General features: G+C 45.2%; 1 protein-coding gene across 1 annotated transcript in view; it reads left to right on the forward strand.

Moving 5' to 3' along the window:
- The window catches only part of ARHGAP18 (Rho GTPase activating protein 18), a 730,387-nt gene that overhangs the window by 571,838 nt on the left and 134,298 nt on the right, over window positions 1-24,251 (forward strand). The window contains exon 11 of the mRNA XM_085611821.1: window positions 9,104-9,310. Within this exon, the coding sequence (XP_085467947.1) occupies window positions 9,104-9,310 (207 nt within the window). The remainder of the gene's footprint in view (window positions 1-9,103; window positions 9,311-24,251) is intronic.

The raw sequence follows: 24,251 nt of genomic DNA on the forward strand, positions 1-24,251 counted from the left end.
GCCTGGGGGGACAAATAGTGAAGGATTCTTTTAAGAATCTTAATGACTCCCCAACATGTGGCCACTGTCCTGTTGACCTGAAAGTTCATGGACATCGAGGTGTCAAATATAACGCCGAGATTCCTGGCCGATTGGGAAGGAGTGGGGCAGGTTCCTAAAGATGTAGGCCACCACTCACTAGACCAAATGTCCTGGTCCTTACCAAAGACCAGGACCTCTGTTTTGTCGCCATTCAGCTTTAGGGAGTTTTGGATCATCCACTCCGCAACCATCTGCATACATGACCTAAAGCCGAACGCGGATGTACTAACAGAGTGGGCCAGGGAAACCATGATTTGCGTGTCATCGGCGTATGACACCACCTCCATCCCCTGCGATCTTACTAATCTAGCAAGGGGGGCCACATAGATGTTGAATAGAGTCGAACTTAAGGCCGACCCCTGGGGCACCCCACATTGCAGAGATTTGGCAGGGGAGAGGAACTCTCCAAGCATGACTCTTTGCTCTCTAAGATGTAAAAAAGAGTCAAGAAGACTCGAGGCCGGCCCTGCCACCCCTGCCTCCCTCAAACGAGATGTTAAAATAGAGGGAGACAGGGTGTCAAACGCTGCCATAAGGTCCAATAAGACCAAAACAGTCGTCTGACCGAGATCCACCTTACGGCGAATGTTATTAACCACCATACTAAGGGCAGATTCTGTGCTATGAAATTTCCTGAATCCATGCTGGGAACTATCCAAGAACTCAGAGGAATCTAGGAAGGTGGATAGATGGGCGTTCAGGTGAAATTCAAGCATCTTTGCTGGGGCCGGTAACAAGGATATAGGTCTGAAGTTTTTAAGTGATCCAGGGTCCAGGGAGGGCTTTTTAAGAAGGGGCTTCACTATCGCCTTTTTCCAGGCCAAGGGGAAAGTACCCTGGGCCATGGCCCCATTCATTACTTCCAGCAGCGGCGGCAAGAGAATGTCCCTACATTCCTTTAGAACTTTCAAGGGACAGGGATCCAAAGGGGAGGCAGACTTAGTCCTGTCTAACAGGAGATTGAGCCCCTCCAAGGAAAGCGGCGGAAAATGAGTAAGAGTCTTAGTTGGGTCTCTCGTCCAAGATTCTGAGATCGTAATGGCAAGAGAGGAGTTATCACCCAGCATACTCCTCTGGGTTTCTAAGGCGAGGTAAATATCCGCGATTTTCTTGTAAAAGAACTCCGAGATGTTATTACACAGCTCCTGTGAGCCCACAACTGGATCAGGCACCTGAAGGGAACAAAGAGAGTCCACGATCTTAAACAGCTCTTTAGACGAGGTAAGGGAGGTCGTAAGATTAGAGAAGAACTCCTGTTTCTCTTTAATCACTCTAGCTTTATACTCCCGCAGCAACCGTTTATGTTCCTCTCTGTCGGAGGTATCCCACGACTTACGCCATCTTCTCTCCTTACTCCTACAGGTTTGTCTTAAGAGTCTTAGCGGCTCCGTAAACCAGGGCGCTGAGGGTTTCCGCCGAGCCACATATCGAAGAGAAGCGGGGGCTAGCTCATCAACCGCTATAGTAATGGAATTAGCAAGTTCCTGGGCCGCCTCACCCGCTTCTCGCGAAGACGAAAACTCAGTACCTCTTATAAAAGGAGCAAGAGCTTCATTAGTGATATTTCTGTAACTTCTTTTGGGACCTCTGTTGGTGGCAGTGGGGTTGAACAGATCTACAGAAAGGGATGCTAGTTCTAGTGGTACTGCCAAATGGTCCGACCAAACCAAAGGCAAGGGGGAACCAACCGAGAGTCTGGAATCGTTGGTGAACACCCCATCCAATATATGGCCAGCCCGGTGGGTTGGGCTGTTCACCAACTGGAAAAACTCGCAGGCTTCCAGCGAGTTCGTCAGCCGAGAGGTGTCTTTGGCCCCCAGATCGTCCAGATGGAAGTTTAGATCCCCAAGAATGGTAAAGTGTAGTTTGCCAAAATAGGGCTCCAAAATTCTAAAGAGCTCGGAGCAGAAACTAGCTCTAGGACCCGGCGATCTATAAACAAGAATGCCAGTGAAGGAAACTGTGGGAGAGCACGAAATACAAAAGTACAATGCCTCAAATGAGTCCGAGGGCTCAGACAGAGTTTTTATAGTGCAGGAAAGTGAAGCCTTACAGAGAATTGCCAACCCTCCCCCTCTGCGTCTTAGTCTATCCTGTCTATATAACGTAAAACCCTCAGGTATTGCCAGTAGTAAATCATGACCAGAAGAGTCAGACACCCATGTTTCGGTCACAAACACCCAATCGGGTTGCCTATCATTCACAAACTCATGGAACGCTATGTTATTCTTGATTAGTGACCTTGCATTAATTAAGAAGCCCTTTCTAGGTTGAATGGCGGTCTGCAACACTGGAGAGGTTTGAGGTCTCGTCCAAGGAGAGGAAAACAAATGAAAAATCGCCCCACAAGTATGGCAAAAAGAAGAGCACCTCAAGCCCTCCGGAGAGAAGCAATGATGGCAGGCAAAAACCGATGGTCTAAGAGCCAGCATCTCCCATGCGGAATATTCCCTCCCTACCTGCTGGGTAAGGAAGGGGACCCCTGTGTCCAGCCCGACCAGCAGCCCGTCCTCAGCGCGGACGGGCGCAGACGGGCTGAACTCAGGCGTAACTCCGGCGGAAGTCCGGCGTCCCCACTGCGCGAATCCGCTGCGCGTCAGCATGGCTCCCTTTTGAAGACGTCTATCGTCCTTCTGACAACTAGTGTCCGAGCTACACGATGGCGCCGGCAGGTGTCACGAAGTACTCCTAATATGGCCGCCTATAATCCTAACCGAGACCGGGAAGCGGGCACGCCCAACAGCGGTGAGAGTCACAATATTATGGTGCAAGCGAGGGGCATAACACTAAAAACAGGGTATAATTCAAAAAGCAGCAATTTAACTGAAATACAAAACGAGGAGAATTAAAAATTCCTAATTAACAGCAGTTCCAAACACCAATCGCGCTGTGCGCAGGTAACGCTAAAAATGAACTAGCAAGAGAGAGCGCAGAGTTTACCTCCCTTTTGAAGACGTCTATCGTCCTTCTGACAACTAGAGCGTCCGAGCTACACGATGGCGCCGGCAGGCGTCACGAAGTACTCCTAATATGGCCGCCTATAATCCTAACCGAGACCGGGAAGCGGGCCCACCCAACAGCGGTGAGAGTCACAATATTATGGTGCAAGCGAGGGGCATAACACTAAAAACAGGGTATAATTCAAAAAGCAGCAATTTAACTGAAATACAAAACGAGGAGAATTAAAATTTCCTAATTAGCAGCAGTTCCAAACACCAATCGCGCTGTGTGCAGGTAACGCTAAAAATGAACTAGCAACCTATTGTTGGTTCTAAAATAAAACAAGCATATATTTTTTATAAATAAACCATTGGCCTATAGTTCAGTTATTGAGTGTGTGATACCATTTGCTGGCTGAGTGTGTGCAACAAATGCTTTACACTGTCCTCTGATACTGCCTTACTGCTCGACCAAGCTACCACTAGAGAGTAAGGTTATTTCTAACTTTAGCCTCTGCCAAACCTCTGGGGATTAAGGACTCTGTACACCCTGTACCTATTTGGGAACAGTATATACAGAGCCACTTTCTCACACTGCTGCACCTCTGGAGTGGGCTACCGAGCTCCACATACCAAGATAAGGGTTCTACCATGTTGGGATTTTGCAGAATAGTGCATTTTTGGATAGCTAGATAGCAAACTTCACAGGGAGTCCTCAATAGGCAGGTGCAGACCTGTTAGCCCATTGGCTAGTAGTCACCACATCCCAAGAGTGTGCTAACTGGTCATAAAAGTGGTACCCCAGGCACCTAGATCTCAGATCACGTCTGTGCTGAAGTGTGGACTGAAGGTCTGTCCTGCTGTTCTCTGGACGTAGGAAAGAGAGGCTGCACCAAGACTGGACTACACCAACATGCTCCCTGGGGTAGCAAAGAGAGGACTGTGCATGTGGAAAGTCATCCAGAGCCTCAGCCAAAAGAGGTGAATCCAAGAGCTGGCTGACTTTTTGTTACAGCTACAGGGTCGCAAAAGCTAAAGAAGCCTGCCTTGGTGAGTTGGCAGCCAAGAACGCCTGGCCACCATCATGCATCCGGCTTCAGACCGGCCCGCAAAAGTTTCCCCAAATTCTGCTGGACCTGGGCGAGTCGTCGGAGTGCAGCATGGTCACCCTAATTAGAAGTTATCGACAGCTAAGTGGAACCGCTGGTTCTGCTGTAACCAGAGACCAGTAGACAAGTGCCAACTGTTTTTGTGGCGGAAGGTCAACGGGACTTTGAGGGGACATCAACCCCTGTGGCCAACGTCACCCCACAGTGAGGAGTAACTTCCATGCTGAGGAGTAGCCCCAGGAAGACCCCCGTCACTAGATCAGCACATTCAGCATCCCTTTCATCAGGAATACTCCAATATAATCAATGGAGGTTTATCAGTAGAGCCTAGAATTGTAATGTAGACTGCTTTGACTGTGAAGTAACTGTTCAGTCAAGCCTCTTTGGCCACTGTAATTTGCTTTCTGCTGGAGTTCATCATCCAAAGTGAGCCAAAGAAGTAGTTTGCACGTTTACAAAAGTTTTTCAAATTTTGCAAAGTCTGATCCCGAGTGTAGTCCATTACAATTATTTCTTTAGATAGAAAGAGCAGTGATTAATTGTTCCTTTAAAAAATCTAATCTGCGGAATCTCTGGTGGATTTTTGTCGTAGATGTGTAATTTTAAAAATAAAAATATACCCTATTTCTATAAATGTGTGTTGGAGTTTTATTGAGTAATGTCTTTCTTATTCAACTGTTTGGTATTACTTAAATCTTTACTCTTGTTCCTGTAATAAGGTCAGACTGCTCGGGGTCACAGCTACCCAGGGGTGTGCTAAGATTTTTCCAGCAAATCTGACAGGACCCAATACAGGTGGTGAGTTTATTTCACGGTGAGTTCTCCCAACCACACTATATAATACCTTTCCTAACTGTGGGAGTTTCATAAGCACTGTGAAGCGAAGTAGTAGAATTAGGAATAAAATAGATACTCTGTAAGCAGTAATGAAGTGCAACTATCATCACCTTCTCCCGCATGTAAACAAAAGCATACGTCAAAGAATCTATAGGTGAATCGTTATGTAAATGATTGCGTATGGCAGGTAAATAGAGAACAGAGGGTATCAATCCACCCTTTAATCCCAAAACAGTTAATCCCTAACCTTTAACACTGAAATAATCTATTAAAATATTTATCCAGCAACGTCAAGGTCTCCTATCACAAAGCTACTCCTATTGAAATCTACCTCATTTTCTTCAGTGTACCAAAAACACAGAAAACATTCTCGTGCTTGCCACCAATCATATAGTCTAAATGTAACTTAGTCCAAAACCCCATGTGGTCAAAGAGGGCCCAGTGTTCAGGAACATTCCCCGCCTCTTAGCACAAGATCTTGAAATCATAAAGGAGTTAATGTGTGATGAGCTTTGGCTTTATCCTAACAACACATATCTACTAGTGTAAAACTAAGTTACACTGTTTGTAACCTTGTCAATATGATGTCTTGAGGAAGCACGCTCTACTGACTGCATAAGACATCTAACCAGATTGGAGAAAATCTTGGCACCTACCTCATCTTCCCCGTTGTGTGTGCATCATGAACCGAGATGTGGTGTTGACATTTGCTCAGTTGTCACCTCCTTGCAGTTTAAACTCATTTCTCATACAAGGAAGGATGGACTGAATTTGGACAAAGATTAGTAGTAGAGCAGGACGGACTCTGGTATATGTCCTATTAGTTCTTAGTATAATAGTCTATACACTCAGACTATTTCTGTTGAGAAGAGCCGCTGTACCTAATGCAATTTTGACACCTCAGTTTGTTTTTCTGTAGGCATATGAATTGAGGTCCCAAACCATCCTGTGCACTCTGCTGGACGATAACAATAGTGAGGTCTCTGATGAGCAAGATGGCCCTCTCTGTTTATGGTGTGCTCCCTCTTTTATGGAACTTAAATTGTTCCTTTGCTGCTTTGTATAGCAAGATAACGTGCGCTCCCAACCTTCTTGAATAATTTGCCTAGTTTCACTGCAGGAAATGAGCTGCCTATGCAGAGGTTTAGCCCACACATTGAACACATTTCCTTTACATCTTCATAGGTATTGGTTCAAGCCATTTCTTACCTTACATGGATCAAAAGCAATAGCGAGAGCAATGACCTGAAATCAGATCTGTCCCACAACTGTTATGTATTGCCATCACATGTCCTAGGTGAAACTGGCTTAAAATCAATGTTTCAGCATCACTGCTTCCCAAAAAGAACCTATCACATGTCTTGTGGTTTTTCCTTCTTCACATATGTGCCTCTCTTGGCAAGCCCTTCACATCATCAGGGTCTACCAGGGTGCATTGCATACAACTCCACGCAGAAACCCCAGACCTTTCCAAGTGTTCTAGAGATTAACGGCATGAATATTTTGTTGTAGGCTCCTCCAAGTGAGACGCATGAGTAATAATGTTTGCGCACTAGTGGTAGCTCTAGCCTAGCAAGATCTCATCGCATCATTTCATGTCTTAAAAAGAAGCATAAATACCCCAACCATCCTCATGGTCCATCCTGCTGCTTGCCTATCCTCCAGTAGCTGTGGAATCCTCTGGCAGAGATATGAGTTTTCTCCCATCAACTTTCTTATGCTGCATTCTCATTGGATTGGACAGAAAAGACTCTCCATGCATTTGCAACTCATAAGCTGGTAGCATGTAACCATTCATCTTGGACTCTGCTACGTAAGACCTAGGAGATGCTGCAGTACCTTGAGCTCGGACCACCCCTGTTTCAGACATGGGATTGAAAGGACAGACGCATCATGAGAGCTGAAGCCCAGCCGAGAGCCAAGTTTAGACTATTGACCCTGTCTCAAAGAAGACTGGAAATAGTCAAGGAGACTTCGCTCCCTGTTCTCTTAGTAGCTAAGCTTAGCCTCCTAAGTCTAGCCCCTACATGGGCATGTATTACAAGATACCCCTCTTCTTTCAGTTTGCTTTTGGAATATGATTTTAGTCCAGGAGTTTACTTTCAGGCTTGGACTGGTACAGATAGTAAGCTCGGGCACCAAAATAAAAGGGGCCATAATTAGCCAATTAGACAGCTAAAAAGTGGCCCATGTTTGCAAATTGGGGCAGTTTTAGCCTTGTAAAGACACGGTGTGTAAGTGTTTTGGAAGGTATGGAGGACTGAATTGATATGAGCGTGCTCCGGCAGTGTTTATTTCAAATCTGGGAAACAAGCAGTTAAAATCTGCACTGCAGACCATAAAACCGGTTCATACACTGACTTTTCAGACAAGCCCGTCGGCCACTACCTGCTTACATAGGTGCTGGAAGTAAAGTTGTGGGGTGTGCTGCAGCATCCCTTAAATAACCATGCTGGAAATGGGAAGGTGAATAATCAATAAAGATGCCTTTAAATTTGTTTTTATCTTGTCAAATATGCTGTGGTTAAAGACAAAGGTCAAATGGCAGGCAATGTCTTCTCCCAAATTGCGGTTTGTTTATATTACCTTGGAGGAGATTGGTGTTTACTTTTCTTTCTCTGACTGTGAAGTCAGAGGATTTTGTAAAGTGAACCAATCTAAGAGGGAGTGTGAAAGGAAATATTGTAGGATGTCAGTTTTTTTTCTGACACAACCTACAAATACCTGCAAAATAACTGTACAAATATTGTACATTTTATCAGCAGATAGGAAAGCACAAATGAATCACAGTTTTTGCATTTTGTTAAGTGTGATGGAAGCAACGATTTTAATAGAATAAAATCCAGACACTTTACTTGGCAAAGTGCAAATGTTGAATATTTGTTGAAAACCAATTACCACACATTATAGTTTGTATGCTATATAGTATTATCAGTAAAACTGCATGTCAGTACGAATTTTGTGCCATATCAATGAAAATTGTGATAGCAGCTAATGACGCACCATGCATTAGTAATATTTTTGCTACAGCGTGCTTTAGAATGCACCTCTGGATCCATACACACCTTTACCACTGTCCTGAAGAATGGGCGTGACTCATTTGCTATACTTTTTCTTTGTGTGACGCCTGGATTTTCGCAATCCCTATGACTTCAGTGATGTAACAGGATGCCAGCACCCTCACTCTGAAAATTGTTCCAACACCACTTCCTGATTGCCCTAATGGCCAGTCCGATCATGTGTACTTTACTAAGTAAGGTGTTTTGTTTAGTAAGGACTGGGTTGAAAATGGGGTTATAAGCTACGTCCCTCGTTCTCCCTATTAGGCTGAGGGCTAAAATATTCACTCACTTTATGACCACGGATGCTATATTTGTAATATTTGTTTTATTTTACGTGCATACTAACGTGATAAGTTATGACGCCAGAAACAGCAAAGAGAGGAGGCAATGATTGTGACTATAAGGACTCGAATGTGAAGTAATAGATTTGTGACACATCATCAGTTTGCACTTCCCCACTTTTTGACTCGTGCCAGAATTACCAAAATGAACACCCATTGCAGCAAGCGGGTATTAATATCTTTCTGTCATTGGTCAATTCGCCTCGCGCTCTGCGATCGGAAATAAGCAGCTCTTTTGCGTGGCTGTAAATTGATGCTCGTCTATGTGGTCTCTTTTAAATTTGAAATATTTTATTGTTTTTCAAGAAGAACAAACAGAGAATAATACTGTACCAGGGTTAGCATAAGATATTTGTGAGGTAAACATATCACATATAAAACTGTAAGGTGAGGTTATTATGCCTATAAGAGAATCAAGGGCCTAACCCTAATGAACAATAATCGAGGAAGAGAGACAGGCAGAAAGAAAAGAGGAAAGAAGAAAGAGAAGGAGACAGAAGAGATCAAGGGCTAGTCTAGCCATATCTTGTACTTACAAACTTCCGTACAAATGTTGGCACCCGAGCAATCCGAATTTTTGTAGGCCTAACGTATAGCAGTTTAGTGCGGTAAATAACAACTAGATACAGAAATACACATGATACATCATTAAAGATACAAGATCAATGCAAAAGACATACAGTATAGTTTATGGGGGTCTCTTTAAAGGGCTCAATGCATCTTTTTAATTCCAGGCACTACTTGAATTCCTTCAGCGAGTCGTCGATCGGCGGCAGGCGAATAAGATGACCCTGAAGAACGTGTCCATGGTAATGGCGCCTAACCTCTTCTCCGTCCACGGGTCCCGCTTGAAAGCAAACGAACAGAGTGAGCTCACCATGGCTGCAGGCACAGCCAATGTCATGCTCCTCATGATCAAATACCAAGAAATCCTCTGGACAGTGAGTACATTCTGTAGCGTTTTTAAACCTCCATATTTTTTGTGGAAATCAGGCTGTTGTGTCAAACTCCCAGTAGGAAACCTGGTCACAATGATAAAAAAAAAACCACAAGAGAAGTTATTCTTTTTATTTTCCTCATAATTTTTGTAATTTGTATAATCTACTTTTCATTTCCCTTCTCCCCTAAACCTCCCTCCTTCTTTAGGGTTTTTCCCTTGATCACCTCTCCCACATCATTCTATGGAAATTAATAGTTGGCACATTTTCTGAGCTGCTGTGTGTGACATCAGATGGACTGTGAAATGCAAAACTCGCCTTATGGTCCATTACAAGTGGAACTGGATTATTATAATTTAAGACACAATGACGACAGATCAGCAGCTCCTAAGGTGTAATGCACAAATTGGAGCTTTTTATATAGGATCCTTTGGGGAGTCCGACAAAAAGTAAAACTCTTGTGAATCCAGACTCGTTTCTTTAATTAACTACCAATGTTTAAAACATCATGTGAAGTGTTCTTTGTGCAAACAGACAAACCAAATGGATGTTCAGAAAAGCCGACACTTTAAGGAACCATTTATTAGACTAGTCACAAGACCACCATTTGCTAAGGGGCCACTTTAAAAAAAAAAGCCGTAATACCCCTGTGGCCTATTCCTGTGACTTGTCATGTGCTGTGTTGTTTACTCAATTCACAGAGAAATACCCCCCAAAAACTGCAATGGTCATGCTTTGATGGTTGACTGTTTGCCCTAGCTGTAGTGTGCGGATTCACTAGATATTCCTCCAGCATATGGCGCTGAGGAGTTGCTATGGAATTGTAATTATTTTCTGGTCCCATGGAAAAAAGGTATGCCAAGACTTTTCTTGCACTACTCACTTCTGCAAAATTGGGGTGCTGCATGTACTACTTTACATTTACTGCACCACTTTGCCTATCTCATTTAATTGCAAGTTTAGGAATCCAGGTAAGTGTTTGTATGTGTATGATATTTCTACAACACAAACCTAGCCAACAGTCATTGGAGCTCTGTACAGGGTCAAATACAAGTATTAAGTCCATGATATATGAGGAGCTGGGTTGTGGATGGTTAATGCATTGTAATGTAGTATTCTTTAAAGAGGTGAGTCTCCAACTCTTTCCAAAAGTGTTGGTGGACACTGGGATGTTGTTCCAGATCCTGATCACATAGATGGAAAAGACCCGCTGACTTGTTTTTTATTTGTTACACTTCTGAGTGTGCAGTCTGGTATACTGGTTGCAGGTGTGTTGAGGACCACCAGAAATGATGAGCTTGTCTGGAAGATAAGGAGGGGTGCATGGTGTTGTTGCTTTGTAAATGATGCAGCTGGTTTTGAAGTTGGTGCAGACTGACAAGGGTGCCAATGAAACTTCAACTGAATGGGGTTGATATGATTTTATTTCTTCAGGCCCTGGATGAGACATGATGCAGCATGTTGGATGCCTTTAATGTGTGCCAGTGTGGAGTCTGAGAAGTCATGGTGCATGGTATTACCACCATTCAGATGCAAGTGAACAAGGGCTTGAACAGCAGTTTTGAAGTCGCTTTCTGTAAGAAATTGTTCCAGTTTAATTAGAAGAGACAGCTGCCACCAGGCTGTCTTTATGTTTTTTTAAGGAATGTGTTCCTTGAATGTTAGGTTCATGGCCAAGGTGAATCCAAGTGACTTGAGATTCGGTGGAAGTTGGAGTTCAAAGCAGTCGAGGTTCACGTCTCTGAGCCAGGTTTAAATGACTTCTTGTTTGTTGTGCTTGGCAAATAACAGGAATTCTTTCTTTATTAGTTTGAGCTTCAGGTAGGCTTTGCACATCCAGGTTTGGATGACATGCCAGCAATGTTTGAGGCATTGTATGTCTGAGCAGAGGATAGATTCAAGTAGAGTTGCATATCATCGGGATTTTGATGAGTTTTGATCCATGCTGATCCATGTAGAGTTTGAAGATGACTGGAAACAGTATGGAACACTGGGGGATTTTTCAGGTGATAGGTGTCTTTTGGGACCTGAAGGCGCCAATGTGAACAAACTGGTGTTGGTTACAAAGGTGGGAGGAGAACCAGTGAAGGATGTTGCAGTCAATCCATTTGAGACTCAAGGGTGTGTGTAAGGGTTGGATGGTCAACTGTGTCAAAGGCTGCTAAGATTTCCTGCAATACCACGAAGCAGTGGTAATCTTCATCCGTGTGCAGGAGGGCATCATCTACAAAGGGTAAGGTAGCAGTCTCCATGCTGCAGAGCAATCTTAAGCTAGACTGGTAGTTCTGAAGGAGATGGTTATAACTAATCTTGGAGTTGAAAATAAACTGCTTTATAAATAATCTTGCGGATTAACGGTAGGTGTGTTATGGACCGGTCATCAGGGTCTAGTGTGGGCTTCTTTAGGAGTGGGAGGATCTGGCCTGTCTTGAGAGCTTCTGGGAAGATGCCTTAAGTGAGGGTGGCATAAACAATGGTGTAGGCATAGGATGTGCAGACCTTTTTAATAAACCCACAAAAATGCTAGTCCAGGATAAGGCCTTGGTGAACGATCGGTACCAGAAATATGTTACATCACTTAGGGAAGATAGGGAACTGGTCAAGCCATCAGTCAGAGCACATCTCCTGACTAAATCATGTCTGGGTATTGAGCATTATCTATCTCATTTTTATAATGCCCATGACAGATTTTTATTGACACGCTTCAGGTTTAATCTTCTACACCACTTATTAGCTGACTCGGGAGGATATACCTAATCTATAGAGTTGAAGGGTCCGTGCGGCTGCGACCACCGGTCTCCGCAGGACACCCTTCACTTAGTTTTTTTATGTCCTTTTTATTCATATCCTAGGAGTTTGTTTTTAAAAAGTAAAAATGCTTGATTTAAACACGCTAAGGTGGCCTTGTTGTTTTTAAAATTGTCCTCAGATGCATTAACTCTGTTCTGCACTGTAAACTTTTTAAGGGCAGCCGTCAGACTCAGAAATACAAGAGGTACTAGGTGAATAAACGTGGCATCTAGCATGACCCTGTTAAAGGACTTAAAATTAATTTGACGAGGGGAATGGTTCGCTTAATACAGGAGGGATTGAATATGCACTTATTTTAGGCTGTTGAATTGTTATGCATTTCTCCCATTATGTGATATACCCCTTCTGAATTTTCGTGATTGGTGAGGCTAGTTCCGTATTGGCCCTAAATATGAATTTTATATGTTAAGAATTTTATTTATGGATGGACTGAGCATGCATCATTCTCACTTGTTATGTGGCCTGTTTTTATTATGATCTATTTCATTTGCACTTTTATGGTATTTTTTTATACCGAAAAAAGTATTTTATCTATCTATCTATCTCAATGGTGTGTAGGGGTGTGAGGCAGTCCCCAGAGAGAGCTTGGATCAAGGACAAGGATAAGACATCTTCAGAACAAGTGACTTTGAGGGAATTGAGTATTTGGGAGAGATCTGTGAGAGATAAGGCTTTGAAGGCTGATCACTGCTAAATTCTACAGGAAAGCGATGCAGCTGGCTCATTGTTCTTGATGTGCTTTCAGCTCTTTTGTATTTTTTTCATTGAGGAAGTTGAAAGCACTTTAATTTGAGTAGATTGTGCCTACCAGGGGTGATGCCGTGCTTGATTGATTTCTTCTGCTTCTGTTGGTGGCTTCTTTGATGGTGTTGGTATAGAACATTGCATTGGCTGATGTGATGAACTGTTGCATTTTGTGCAGAGGGTCATCAGTATCACAAGGGCATAGGGTCTAATCTTTTTCTTCCATTTTCCTTCTTCTCTGTTGCTGGATCATTTATGGGTCAGCAAGGTCTTTAGAGTATCAATGTAAGGAAGGCTTTGCAAATGTTTGTGAATATTTTCAAATTTGTGTTTTTGAGTGCAGATCACACTACTTGCTCTGCCTATTCATTTGACAAGTTCCTGGGAACAGTCTTTTCCCAAGCCTTAGCTATTCTTCAAGACTGCGGAATAATCTGCATTTCCCACAGAGCACTTAACGCTATAGTTGTATACATATTTCACATTGAAGGGCGAGTAATCCATTGTTTCATGGAGAGTAAAACCATGTGAGATGCTATTGACACGATAGATGACCTCGTGATTCATACCTAGGAGCATGACTGCTTTCTTCCAAACTATTAGGCTGACTCAACTCACACAATTAAACATGGCCATTTTTGTTTACTTTTGGATGTTTCAGCAAGCCATGACGGGATTAACAAAGTGAGAGACTAGTGTCATTCTGTTAATCCTGAGCTTCCCTTATGACTCTGTAAATATGAGATATTCCTGGCGGTTGTGTGCTACTGACCCATTCAAGGTGGTACCTATGCAAAGGTGCAGCCAGTGTAAAACTGATAAACACTGGATAAGCGTAGGTTGGGGTATAGAAGAGTAGGTTTACTATCATGAATTAAAATGAACTGGATGAGTCTGTTTTCAGCATATTTCACCCTTTTGTCCTAGTTTTGATATGGTTTTCTTACTGAAGTGGCTGGGGAATGCCAAGTTAACAATATAAGATGGTAGTTTCTAGAATTTATTTTGAAATACACCTTCCCCTCTCTACCCATGGTATTTGTTTCATAAACCTTAAACACAGATTTATTCAATGCTATATAGCGGCCCAGCATGTACTGAAACCACTCTACGTCAGCTGGAGTAACACCACTCAGTTCACAATCATTGTCATATTTTATCACGAACAATGAGCTTCCTTTCAGCTTCAGTGGGAGGAAACACCTTTTTGTGCAGAGATACTGGTATTCGGGTCAGTGGTCTACTTGTTGTGTGGACTCTTTATGTCATTTCATAGTATTTTAGTAGCATGTTTAATCTAAAGTTTGTGTAATAATTATGTGCTGGGCAGTTTATATGAAGTCCAACTGGCTGGGGGATGGAGGCTTTTTACATATATGTCAAACTTGTTCCCTTGAATCCTTCTGGCGTTTGTCCTCCATCCTGAGATTCCACCACACCGATTCACTGGCAAGTCTTGGACAGGAATATACTGAACACTAGCAGGGCCCACTTGCAGCCTAGATGTAAGGAGTTGGGATTAAAGAACTATCTGTGTGACGTTCAAAGATGCTCTTTAGTATTCTACAATTAAAATGTATTCAAGCATGTGCTTTTTAGGTGTGGGGACTCTCCTTACAAAGTTGCCTGCATGACTGAATGCAGTGACTAGGTTACTGGTGTATATTTCTTTATTACTATGGTAAACATGGTCCAATTGATCTCTTTCAGTGGCAGTTATTTGCTAGTGAGTGTGGACTGACTAGCTGGTATCCCCGGCAGTGGGGAGCCGGTCTAGTAGTCTGCAATTGATGAGGCCTCGTTTCAGTGTCTTTGGCCTGGATGACTTATTAATCAGGTAGTGTGGAAGACAACTTCTGCCTGAACCAGAAATTCTTGGAGTCTAAGAGAGATGACTTTGGAGAGTTTGTGTGAAAGGATCCTTTTAGTGAAACTGCCCTCAGATCCTCACATGATGCGACAGGAATGATTCTGAACCCCTCTCCTATTCCCGAGGATGGAATTACCCGGGACTGCCCCAGAAGAGTGCAATAATTTGCCCAGATATGCTAATCAACATTAGGACACCTGACCAATCACTTATATTTTGTCCTAGCTAGGTGATGATCCCAAACCTCAATGTCTTCCCAAAAACAGACTGAGTGTAATAGCCTTAGACAGCGCATGTAACTCATTCTACATGCTGCTCCTGTAGTTGGTGGTAGACAGAAGGCCCTGTTCTCGCAAAATGATGCAGAGCCGTACATCGTCTCTCTCAGGAGATCGTCCTCATTTCCCCTAGTTGATGGGTGTGCCCAGATATATATTTATTTTTTGTTTTCAAGATTCTGCTTATGTCTTTCCCCAACTATAAACACCTGCCACTGTTGCCAGCTTTCCCTGCTACTGATGATCTTGCGTACTATGGTGTAATGAAGTTGAGATGGACTTGAGATTGGGTGATTCCTGTGATGCTGTGCTCCAGGAATGTGGAGGTTTCGAACAGTGCTACAAGAAAAAATCCTAATGCTAATGCAGGGAGCATTCATTATCTTCAAGAGTCCGTCTACTTCCTGACTCTTTCCTGCTGACTTTCCGATGAAAGCTAGTGGACTGGAGTTGCTGGGACTGCACTAGTGTGGCAATTCCTGTGGTACTCCCGCTTACGATCTGATCTAGAGCACTAAAAAGTAACCTGGGCACTCAATCTATGTATGCATTATGCAAGGGCATCTTTCAAGAAGTGTGCTAATTGTGATACCATTGTCGCAAGGGGCTGCCTGATAACTTGCCAGACAGCCAGCACCTCTCGAGGGACTTCAACCCCCAGGATACAGCGGGGCACAGCCACGAGCAGCGGCCACTCCCACAGCCACCGGGGGATACTTTAAAGACTCGCGCCTCCCGCTATGCGGGAGACGCTTCGCAAGGGGCTGCCTGATACCTTGCCAGACTGCCAGCACCTCTCGAGGGACTTCAACCCCCAGGATACAGCGGGGCACAGCCACGAGCAGTGGCCACTCCCACAGCCACCGGGGGATTCATTATCTTCAAGAGTCCGTCTACTTGCTGACTCTTTGCTGCTGACTTTCCGATGAAAGCTAGTGGACTGGAGTTGCTGGGAATGCACTAGTGTGGCAATTCCTGTGGTACTCCCGCTTACGATCTGATCTAGAGCACTAAAAAGTAACCTGGGCACTCAATCTATGTATGCATTATGCAAGGGCATCTTTCAAGAAGTGTGCTAATTGTGATACCATTGTCGCAAGGGGCTGCCTGATAACTTGCCAGACTGCCAGCACCTCTCGAGGGACTTCAACCCCCAGGATACAGCGGGGCACAGCCACGAGCAGCGGCCACTCCCACAGCCACCGCGGGATACTTTAAAGACTCGCGCCTCCCGCTATGCGGGAGAAGCTTCGCAGGGGGCTGCCTGATACCTTGCCAGACTGCCAGCACCTCTCGAGGGACTTCAACCCCCAGGATACAGCGGGGCACAGCCATGAGCAGCGGCCACTCCCACAGCCACCGGGGGATACTTTAATGACTCGCGCCTCCCGCTACGCGGGAGACGCTTCGCAAGGGGCTGCCTGATACCTTGCCAGACTGCCAGCACCTCTCGAGGGACTTCAACCCCCAGGATACAGCGGGCACAGCCATGAGCAGCGGCCACTCCCACAGCCACCGGGGATACTTTAACGACTCGCACCTCCCGCTACGCGGGAGACGCTTCGCAAGGGGCTGCCTGATACCTTGCCAGACTGCCAGCACCTCTCGAGGGACTTCAACCCCCAGGATACAGTGGGGCACAGCCATGAGCAGCGGCCACTCCCACAGCCACCGGGGGATTCATTATCTTCAAGAGTCCGTCTACTTGCTGACTCTTTGCTGCTGACTTTCCGATGAAAGCTAGTGGACTGGAGTTGCTGGGAATGCACTAGTGTGGCAATTCCTGTGGTACTCCCGCTTACGATCTGATCTAGAGCACTAAAAAGTAACCTGGGCACTCAATCTATGTATGCATTATGCAAGGGCATCTTTCAAGAAGTGTGCTAATTGTGATACCATTGTCGCAAGGGGCTGCCTGATAACTTGCCAGACTGCCAGCACCTCTCGAGGGACTTCAACCCCCAGGATACAGCGGGGCACAGCCACGAGCAGCGGCCACTCCCACAGCCACCGCGGGATACTTTAAAGACTCGCGCCTCCCGCTATGCGGGAGAAGCTTCGCAAGGGGCTGCCTGATACCTTGCCAGACTGCCAGCACCTCTCGAGGGACTTCAACCCCCAGGATACAGCGGGGCACAGCCATGAGCAGCGGCCACTCCCACAGCCACCGGGGGATACTTTAATGACTCGCGCCTCCCGCTACGCGGGAGACGCTTCGCAAGGGGCTGCCTGATACCTTGCCAGACTGCCAGCACCTCTCGAGGGACTTCAACCCCCAGGATACAGCGGGCACAGCCATGAGCAGCGGCCACTCCCACAGCCACCGGGGATACTTTAACGACTCGCGCCTCCCGCTACGCAGGAGACGCTTCACAAGGGGCTGCCTGATACCTTGCCAGACTGCCAGCACCTCTCGAGGGACTTCAACCCCCAGGATACAGCGGGGCACAGCCACGAGCAGCGGCCACTCCCACATACACCGGAGTGTATATATTGTCGATAGGAGTCCCGCCACGCGGGACGAGCCCGGGCGGCCGCCGGGCAAAGGGCGGGCCGTCTGTGGCCGTCAGGGGCCAGAGGAGGCCGGGCTGGGCCCATTATCTGACGTTCAAGTGGACCCCCCAGACATCAAATGAAGGTACTGTTCAATACATAGTGGGGGTAAGCACGCGTGTTGTACTCAGCCCTGTACCAGTTACTTCTTCCAGGCTCGGTCCGAGACTTAACTATTATAAACTATCCTCCCGCGCCATGGGCAAAAGAAAGCTGCCAGATGTTACTGGAGGGATTTCAACAAATATAGGTGGGGCAGCAAAAAGGAAAAAGGCTAAAAAGATCTCCAAACATTCTTCTACGAGGGGCCCTGGCACAATGGATCGTATAGAGACGCTGGTTGAGGACTGCAAAATAATCCTACAAGCTGCCCCGGACTCACTTTCTTCTCTTAGTACTGAGCCAGCCACCTCGAAGAAAAATCGATCTGGCACTACGTCCATTCCCCAAATGTTTTGTAAAGTACCCTCCCGCCAACTAGTACCTCAAATTGACGGAAGAGGGAGTGACGAGGGAAGCCCTTTGGTGCCTTCTCCTGGACCAGATTTTCGGAGACTTGATGCGAACCCTGTGCCTCTCGACCCTGTAGTGATTGTGTGCTCTAACCGCTATGCGGTACTATCTGATAATTCTGATAATCCTGATTTTGTTGTACCATCTGGCTCAGGTTCAGAGCTCAATCAACGAGTCACGGCTATTAGGAAAGAGGGAGGGGAGCCTCAAGATCGAATGGGTGGGGAGGCAGCTAACCTTGGGCAAACTGTCGAATCACTAAGGCAAGAAATCAGCGAAATGAAACCACTAGTTTCGGAGCTGATAACCATCATTAAAAATAGATAGATCCCCTCTATTTCCGCAATCTATCCCAACACAGTCTGTATCCTCAAGCCATGTTAATAACCAGACTTCCCCTGCCATTCCGTCTGAATATAGCAGAAAGGAATCAAGGGTAACATCTAGAGCTGGCCTTACTCCTGGCAACCTTTCCAAAAAGCCTCAGTCGATTTCCACTCTGACCAACCGTCCCAGCCACGCTAATCCATTGTGCAGAAATCCTGATTCCTGTTTACCCCTACTTACTAATCAGGCCCATATACCCTTAACTCCCAATAAGCCCACGGTCTATATGGTTAGGGTTCCATTAGCAAAAGGGAGAGAGGATGAAGGGTCGCTAAAAAATAAGGTTATCCATTGGATACGTCACGTCAGAGGTTGTCGATCCCTAATTAGGGATGATATAATTTGAGCCCAAAGACATAGATCTGATGACAATTTTACAGAAACTGTTGAACTCACCCTGGCTAGCTATCCCCTGGCTGAGGGTCTTTTAGCTTTAAAGTTCAGATCTTCTTCTCCAGACTCATCTGCTATCCAATTTAGGCGATTTCCTTGTTACACCAAATAGGAGGAGGGTTGCGTCTCAGGACTCATTAGAGGGGAATTATTCTGTACTCGACAGTATTGATTGACTAACTCCTGATAGGAATCTCTTGAGCGAATCAGGTACTTTTTCTAGTGTTGGTGCGGAACTGGTCCAATCTCATAATATTGCTGCTATGACATACAACACCAATGCAACTAATACAGGTGGAGCGAATGGATCCCATACACATGAATTACATACTCAAGCTATTGACACCTTACCGCCCCCTCTCTCAAACCTTAAAATGATCTCCTGGAATATTACTGGCCTGCGAAGCAAGCTTCCTCTCCCAGATTGGAATGATTTGATCGCAGGCCACGACATATGCATATTCCAGGAGACCTGGAGCCTTGTCCCATTATATAAATCTGGGTATGCTTGCTTTTGTGTTCCAGCTGTCTCGAAGGGGCGAGGGCGTCCATCAGGAGGTCTCATAGTGTGGGTGAGCATTGCTCTTAATTGTAGGGTCTGTAACTTTCTCTGCATTTCCCCAGACGTGATGCGATTGACATTGAGAGGGCTTAGGGGCGGTCCCGTTATTGAGCTTTTTAATGTTTACATTAGAGGAATATGTGGAGGTTCAAAGTCATCGATAATCACAACCCTGGAAGACAAACTTTCTTCGTGTTCACCTGATTCCTTCATTCTGGTGGCAGGTGACATGAACTGTACGTTCGAACCCCTGGCCACAGAAGATTTCCTCGAGATTGAGAATGAGGATGCCAGGTGGTCTATACCACCTTTGACATTACCCCCTATAAAAATATGGACACCGGTAGCAATTCAATTAAACACCTTAACACTAGAATTTGGCCTAAGAGCAGCCAATGGACGTCTTCCATCTGATACCCTCGGCGCCAACACATTTAATAGAATGTTTTGCCAAACTCGAATCGATTACATCTTGATTGACCGACGACTATGGAGAAACGCAGTGGATATGACCATAGTTCCATCTACTGAGAGCGATCACAATCCCCTGTGTTTAATTATGAAGAGCCCATGGTCTCCTGATCCATTAGGTTCTGGCACCAGCCCTCCCATGCTTTCTAAGGAAATAGTCCCATCAAATTGCAGGAGATATCTCAAATGGCCCCAAACCATTTGCAATGAGCAAAAATTAATTGCAATAAAGGAGGTCTTGCTAGCCAACATCATGGAACTACAAAAAGCATGTAGCGACCCAGACGGGTGCCTAAAGGTTGGGAGCATTCATACAGATACAGTCACGAAGATAGGCTCATTCTTTTTGTCACCCTTCCCTACGAGAATTTCTAACAAGTCTCACAAAACACCTGGAACATGGTACAATTCGGAGTGCAGACAAAAAAAGACCACATTAATAACTGCTGTCAAAACGTCTGACTCTTGTCAAGTGCATAGTGCCAGAAAAGAGTACAGAAAGGCAGTGACGCGATCAAAGCGTGCTTGGGAGGAATCCCACTGGTTGGAATTAAAAGCCGCCAGCTTGGCAAAGGACGGAAATGCCTTCTGGAACCTGTGCAGAAAGTCCACAGGCTCTTATTTTGACACCATCCCAAATCATATCACAAACTAAGAGTGGTTCGCCCATTTTAAAAAACTCTCTATTCCGGGGAGGAAGTACAAAGCCCTCGATCTCTGTATTACTCAACAGCCACTACCTCTATTTCAGAGGTATGTGACCTTTTCGTGGAGTCTGAGGTCCTGATTGCCATTAACAAAATAGTCCCAGCTAAGGCCCCTGGCCCAGATGGTCTCCCCGGCAATTTGTTTCGAGCGGACGCCCAAAACTGGGCAAAGTATTTTACTATTCTGCTCAACGCTCTCATAAATGGATCCCCCGTCCCTGATTCGTGGAAGGGTGCCGAGGTAGTCCCAATATTCAAAAAGGGTTCCAGGGAGGACCCTGCCAACTATCGACAGATTAGCCTCATTGATGCTGGCCAGAAGGTGGTTGGCAGGGTCTTATTGGAGAGAATCCTGCTTTGGGCTAATGAGAATAACATCCTGTCTCATTATCAGGCAGGATTTAGATCAAATACAGGCACAATCGACCAGGTCTTCAGACTCCTTCTCCGACACTGGAAGGTGGTCTTGATTGGCAAGGGCAGTCTTCACTTAGCCTTCATAGATTTGAAGACCGCCTTTTACCTGGTCCCTCGAGATCGCCTATGGTCAGTTATGAGGGAAATAGGCGTGCCCTTACCAATCCTTGACCTTCTGATCCGCTTGCATGAGGGCAACTATGCCCAGATTAGATGGGGAACCCAGAACCAAAAAACTGCTAAAATCCCTGTTAATAGGGGAGTCCGCCAGGGCTGTGTTTTGGCACCCACCCTCTTTTCTATATTTGTGAATGGGGTAGTAAAATTCTTACCAGATACTCCAGCAGATGCCCCGGCCCTGGCGGGTGATAGGGTCCCCGCCCTCCTTTTTGCAGATGACACCCTGCTAATTTCTAAGACCCCGGCAGGGTTGCAGAAGCTCTTGGATAGATTTTATTTGTTCTGTAACTTAAGAGGCTTGTCTATAAACACCGCGAAGACTAAACTTCTCTCGTTTAATTTACGTAGATCATCCAAAATTATCCCCATGTTAGATGGAACTCCTCTCGAACTTGTAAAAGTTTTTGATTATCTTGGCATTAGAATGTCCGATAATGTTAGCTGGAGACCCCATCTGGATAAGATGCTCCTCAATCACAGGCGGGCTGCAGGGGCTATTATGAAAGAACATCGCTCCTCGCAGAGCAGGCCCATTGCACCCGCTTTAGTGATTTATCAAGCAAAAGTTGTTAGCTCGGCCCTGTATGGTGCCGAGCTATGGGGCTTCGACAACGTTGACCAAACTTCCAGGTCAATTCAATTCAATTCAATAATTCTTTATTCGGTGGTTAAAAACCATCATAAAAGATTACACATATATACAATTAAAATAGTATTAAATCATTATACAAGAACATTGACTCAATCTATGAACATAAAATAATTCATTGTTCACAATAAAAACCACCATGAGAGCTTAATCGAGATAACAAATGGGGGATCCTGCAGGATTCACAAATAATTCTGTCCTCTGGTTACCCTTAATCTTAGAGCAAATTTCAAGAAACTAATAACAGAACACAATGTTAACGGGTCACTAGCCCTTTGTAGATAGGTCAGTGCCTCTTTGGCTCGAGTAAACCTGGCCTTTTTTAAAATTTCCTTTAAAAATCTACGTCTTGGAATTGCCTATAGAGGACATAAAAGTACAAAATGAAGGGTGTCCTGCGGAGACTTATTGTCGCAGCCGCAGGCACCCTTCTGCTCAATTGAGTGGCTAAAACCAGCTGGGTCAGCTAACAGGTATGGTAAAAAATTGAGCCTAAAACGTGACATTAAAAACCTTTCTTGAGCATTATACACGACACAAAGATACGGTTCCATCCCATCAGTGGTTTCAAGCCTACTGTGAACACTCACTGAGGGTTTCGCCCCTTCCACTGTAAATCTAACAAGAGATCTTTGGTCCATAAAAATTCTCTTAAGATTAAGCTTATCCTGTGAAGTGATCCCTGAAGGGTTTGAGTACGACTCCTTGCAGCCCATATTTTCCAAACTAGTTTTAACATACATGAGCCATGGTATATTCAAGCTTTTATCTCTCCCAAGGCAATCTTTTAAGATCTGCCTACTCAACACGGCTTCCGGGTTAGTCCAGATTTTCAACCAGGCCAGGATTGGTCTAAATTTAATCAGATCCTCTAGGTAGGGTCTTCCTAGTTCTCTATGGGCTATAACGGCTGGGGTGCAATTAGGGACTTTCAATATTGAACGAAAGATTTTGTTTTCCTCCTTTTGCAATAAGTCAAGATTAATAAAACCCCACACTTCTGAGCCGTACATGGCTTTGGGACAGCACGTTGAGCCATAAAGGTTCATTGATTGTTCCGGGCACCATCGACCAACTCTCCTTGCAAAGCCTGCTATAGCCCCCGTTGATGCCACCAATTTGCCACACCTTTCCTGTACCAAAGGGTCAAATTTCAAAGACTCGTCAAAGAGCACACCTAAGTACGAAAAAGAATGCACCCTTTCTAACGTATGTTTCCCAATTCTATATAGGAAGCTAGTCCGTGGTTTGTGACCTGCTGTCATTACATAAGATTTTTTTAAATTGACAGACAGATCTAGCGCCTCCATGAATTTAACGAACCCGTCAATTAGAGTCTGCAAACTTTTTGGGGTTCGCGCCAAGAGGATCACATCATCTGCGTACAGCAGCACCGGGATGTTACGTGTTCTGACCCTTGGGCAGTCTGTTTTTAGGTTGGTCAGGGACTGCTCTAGGTTGTTAATATATAACGAGAATAAAAAAGGGGCCAATATGCAGCCTTGCCTCACACCGCTAGTACATCTAAAAGACTCTGTCAGCCCCCCTTCCGTGTTATAACGTACTCTGGCAGATGTCTCTCTGTGCAATTCCCTCAGGGTACAGATTATACCTGGGTCAATTCCCAAATGATTCATCATTGCCCACAGCTTGTCCCTGTTAACATGGTCAAACGCAGCGGCCAAGTCCATAAACCCCAGGTAAATGGCTTCGTTACTGGTTTTGGTGTACTTTGCGACCAACATGTAGAGGTTCAAGCATTGGTCACTAGTGGACCTGCCGGTCCGGAAACCATACTGAACGTCCGAGATGATGTTATTATCCTCGGCCCATTCAGTCAAACGATTCAAAATAACTCTTCCTAGAATTTTAGCTGTGACATCTATCAGGGAGATTGGGCGATAGCATTGGGGGTTATCTCTGTTACCCTTTTTAAAAATCGGTACTATGATGGCCAGCGACCAAGACCGAGGCAGGCCTACCAAAATGGCCGCATTTATTACTCTAGTTAAGATGGGGGCCCATAATTCCACCTTACTCAAAAACAGGTCCGGGGGGGTCCCATCTGGGCCCGGGGCTTTATTTTTAGTTAGTCCCTCGATGCCCAAAACAATTTCTTCCAGAGTGAATTCCAGTACCTGTTCCTGCATGACCACCCTCCTCTCCTCTATCCTGTCTCCCTCCCCGTGGTTATAAAGGCCCTCAAAGTGGGCTGGCCACTGTTCCGGTAGGATGTTTGTGGCAACCTCTGGAGCGTTTTTATCCTGAAAACACGGAGTGTTTATTATTCTCCAAAATTCCGTTATATCCCTTTTTTCGGAGGCCTCCCTCAAGGCCGCCCACGCTTCCCCATGCAGAGCTACTTTCCTTCTTTTTAGCTCCTTCCTATAATTTAGTCTGCTCGTGTGG

Source organism: Triturus cristatus, chromosome 6 (genome assembly GCF_964204655.1).
Source record: "Triturus cristatus chromosome 6, aTriCri1.1, whole genome shotgun sequence".
In the NCBI taxonomy this organism is placed as follows: domain Eukaryota; kingdom Metazoa; phylum Chordata; class Amphibia; order Caudata; family Salamandridae; genus Triturus; species Triturus cristatus.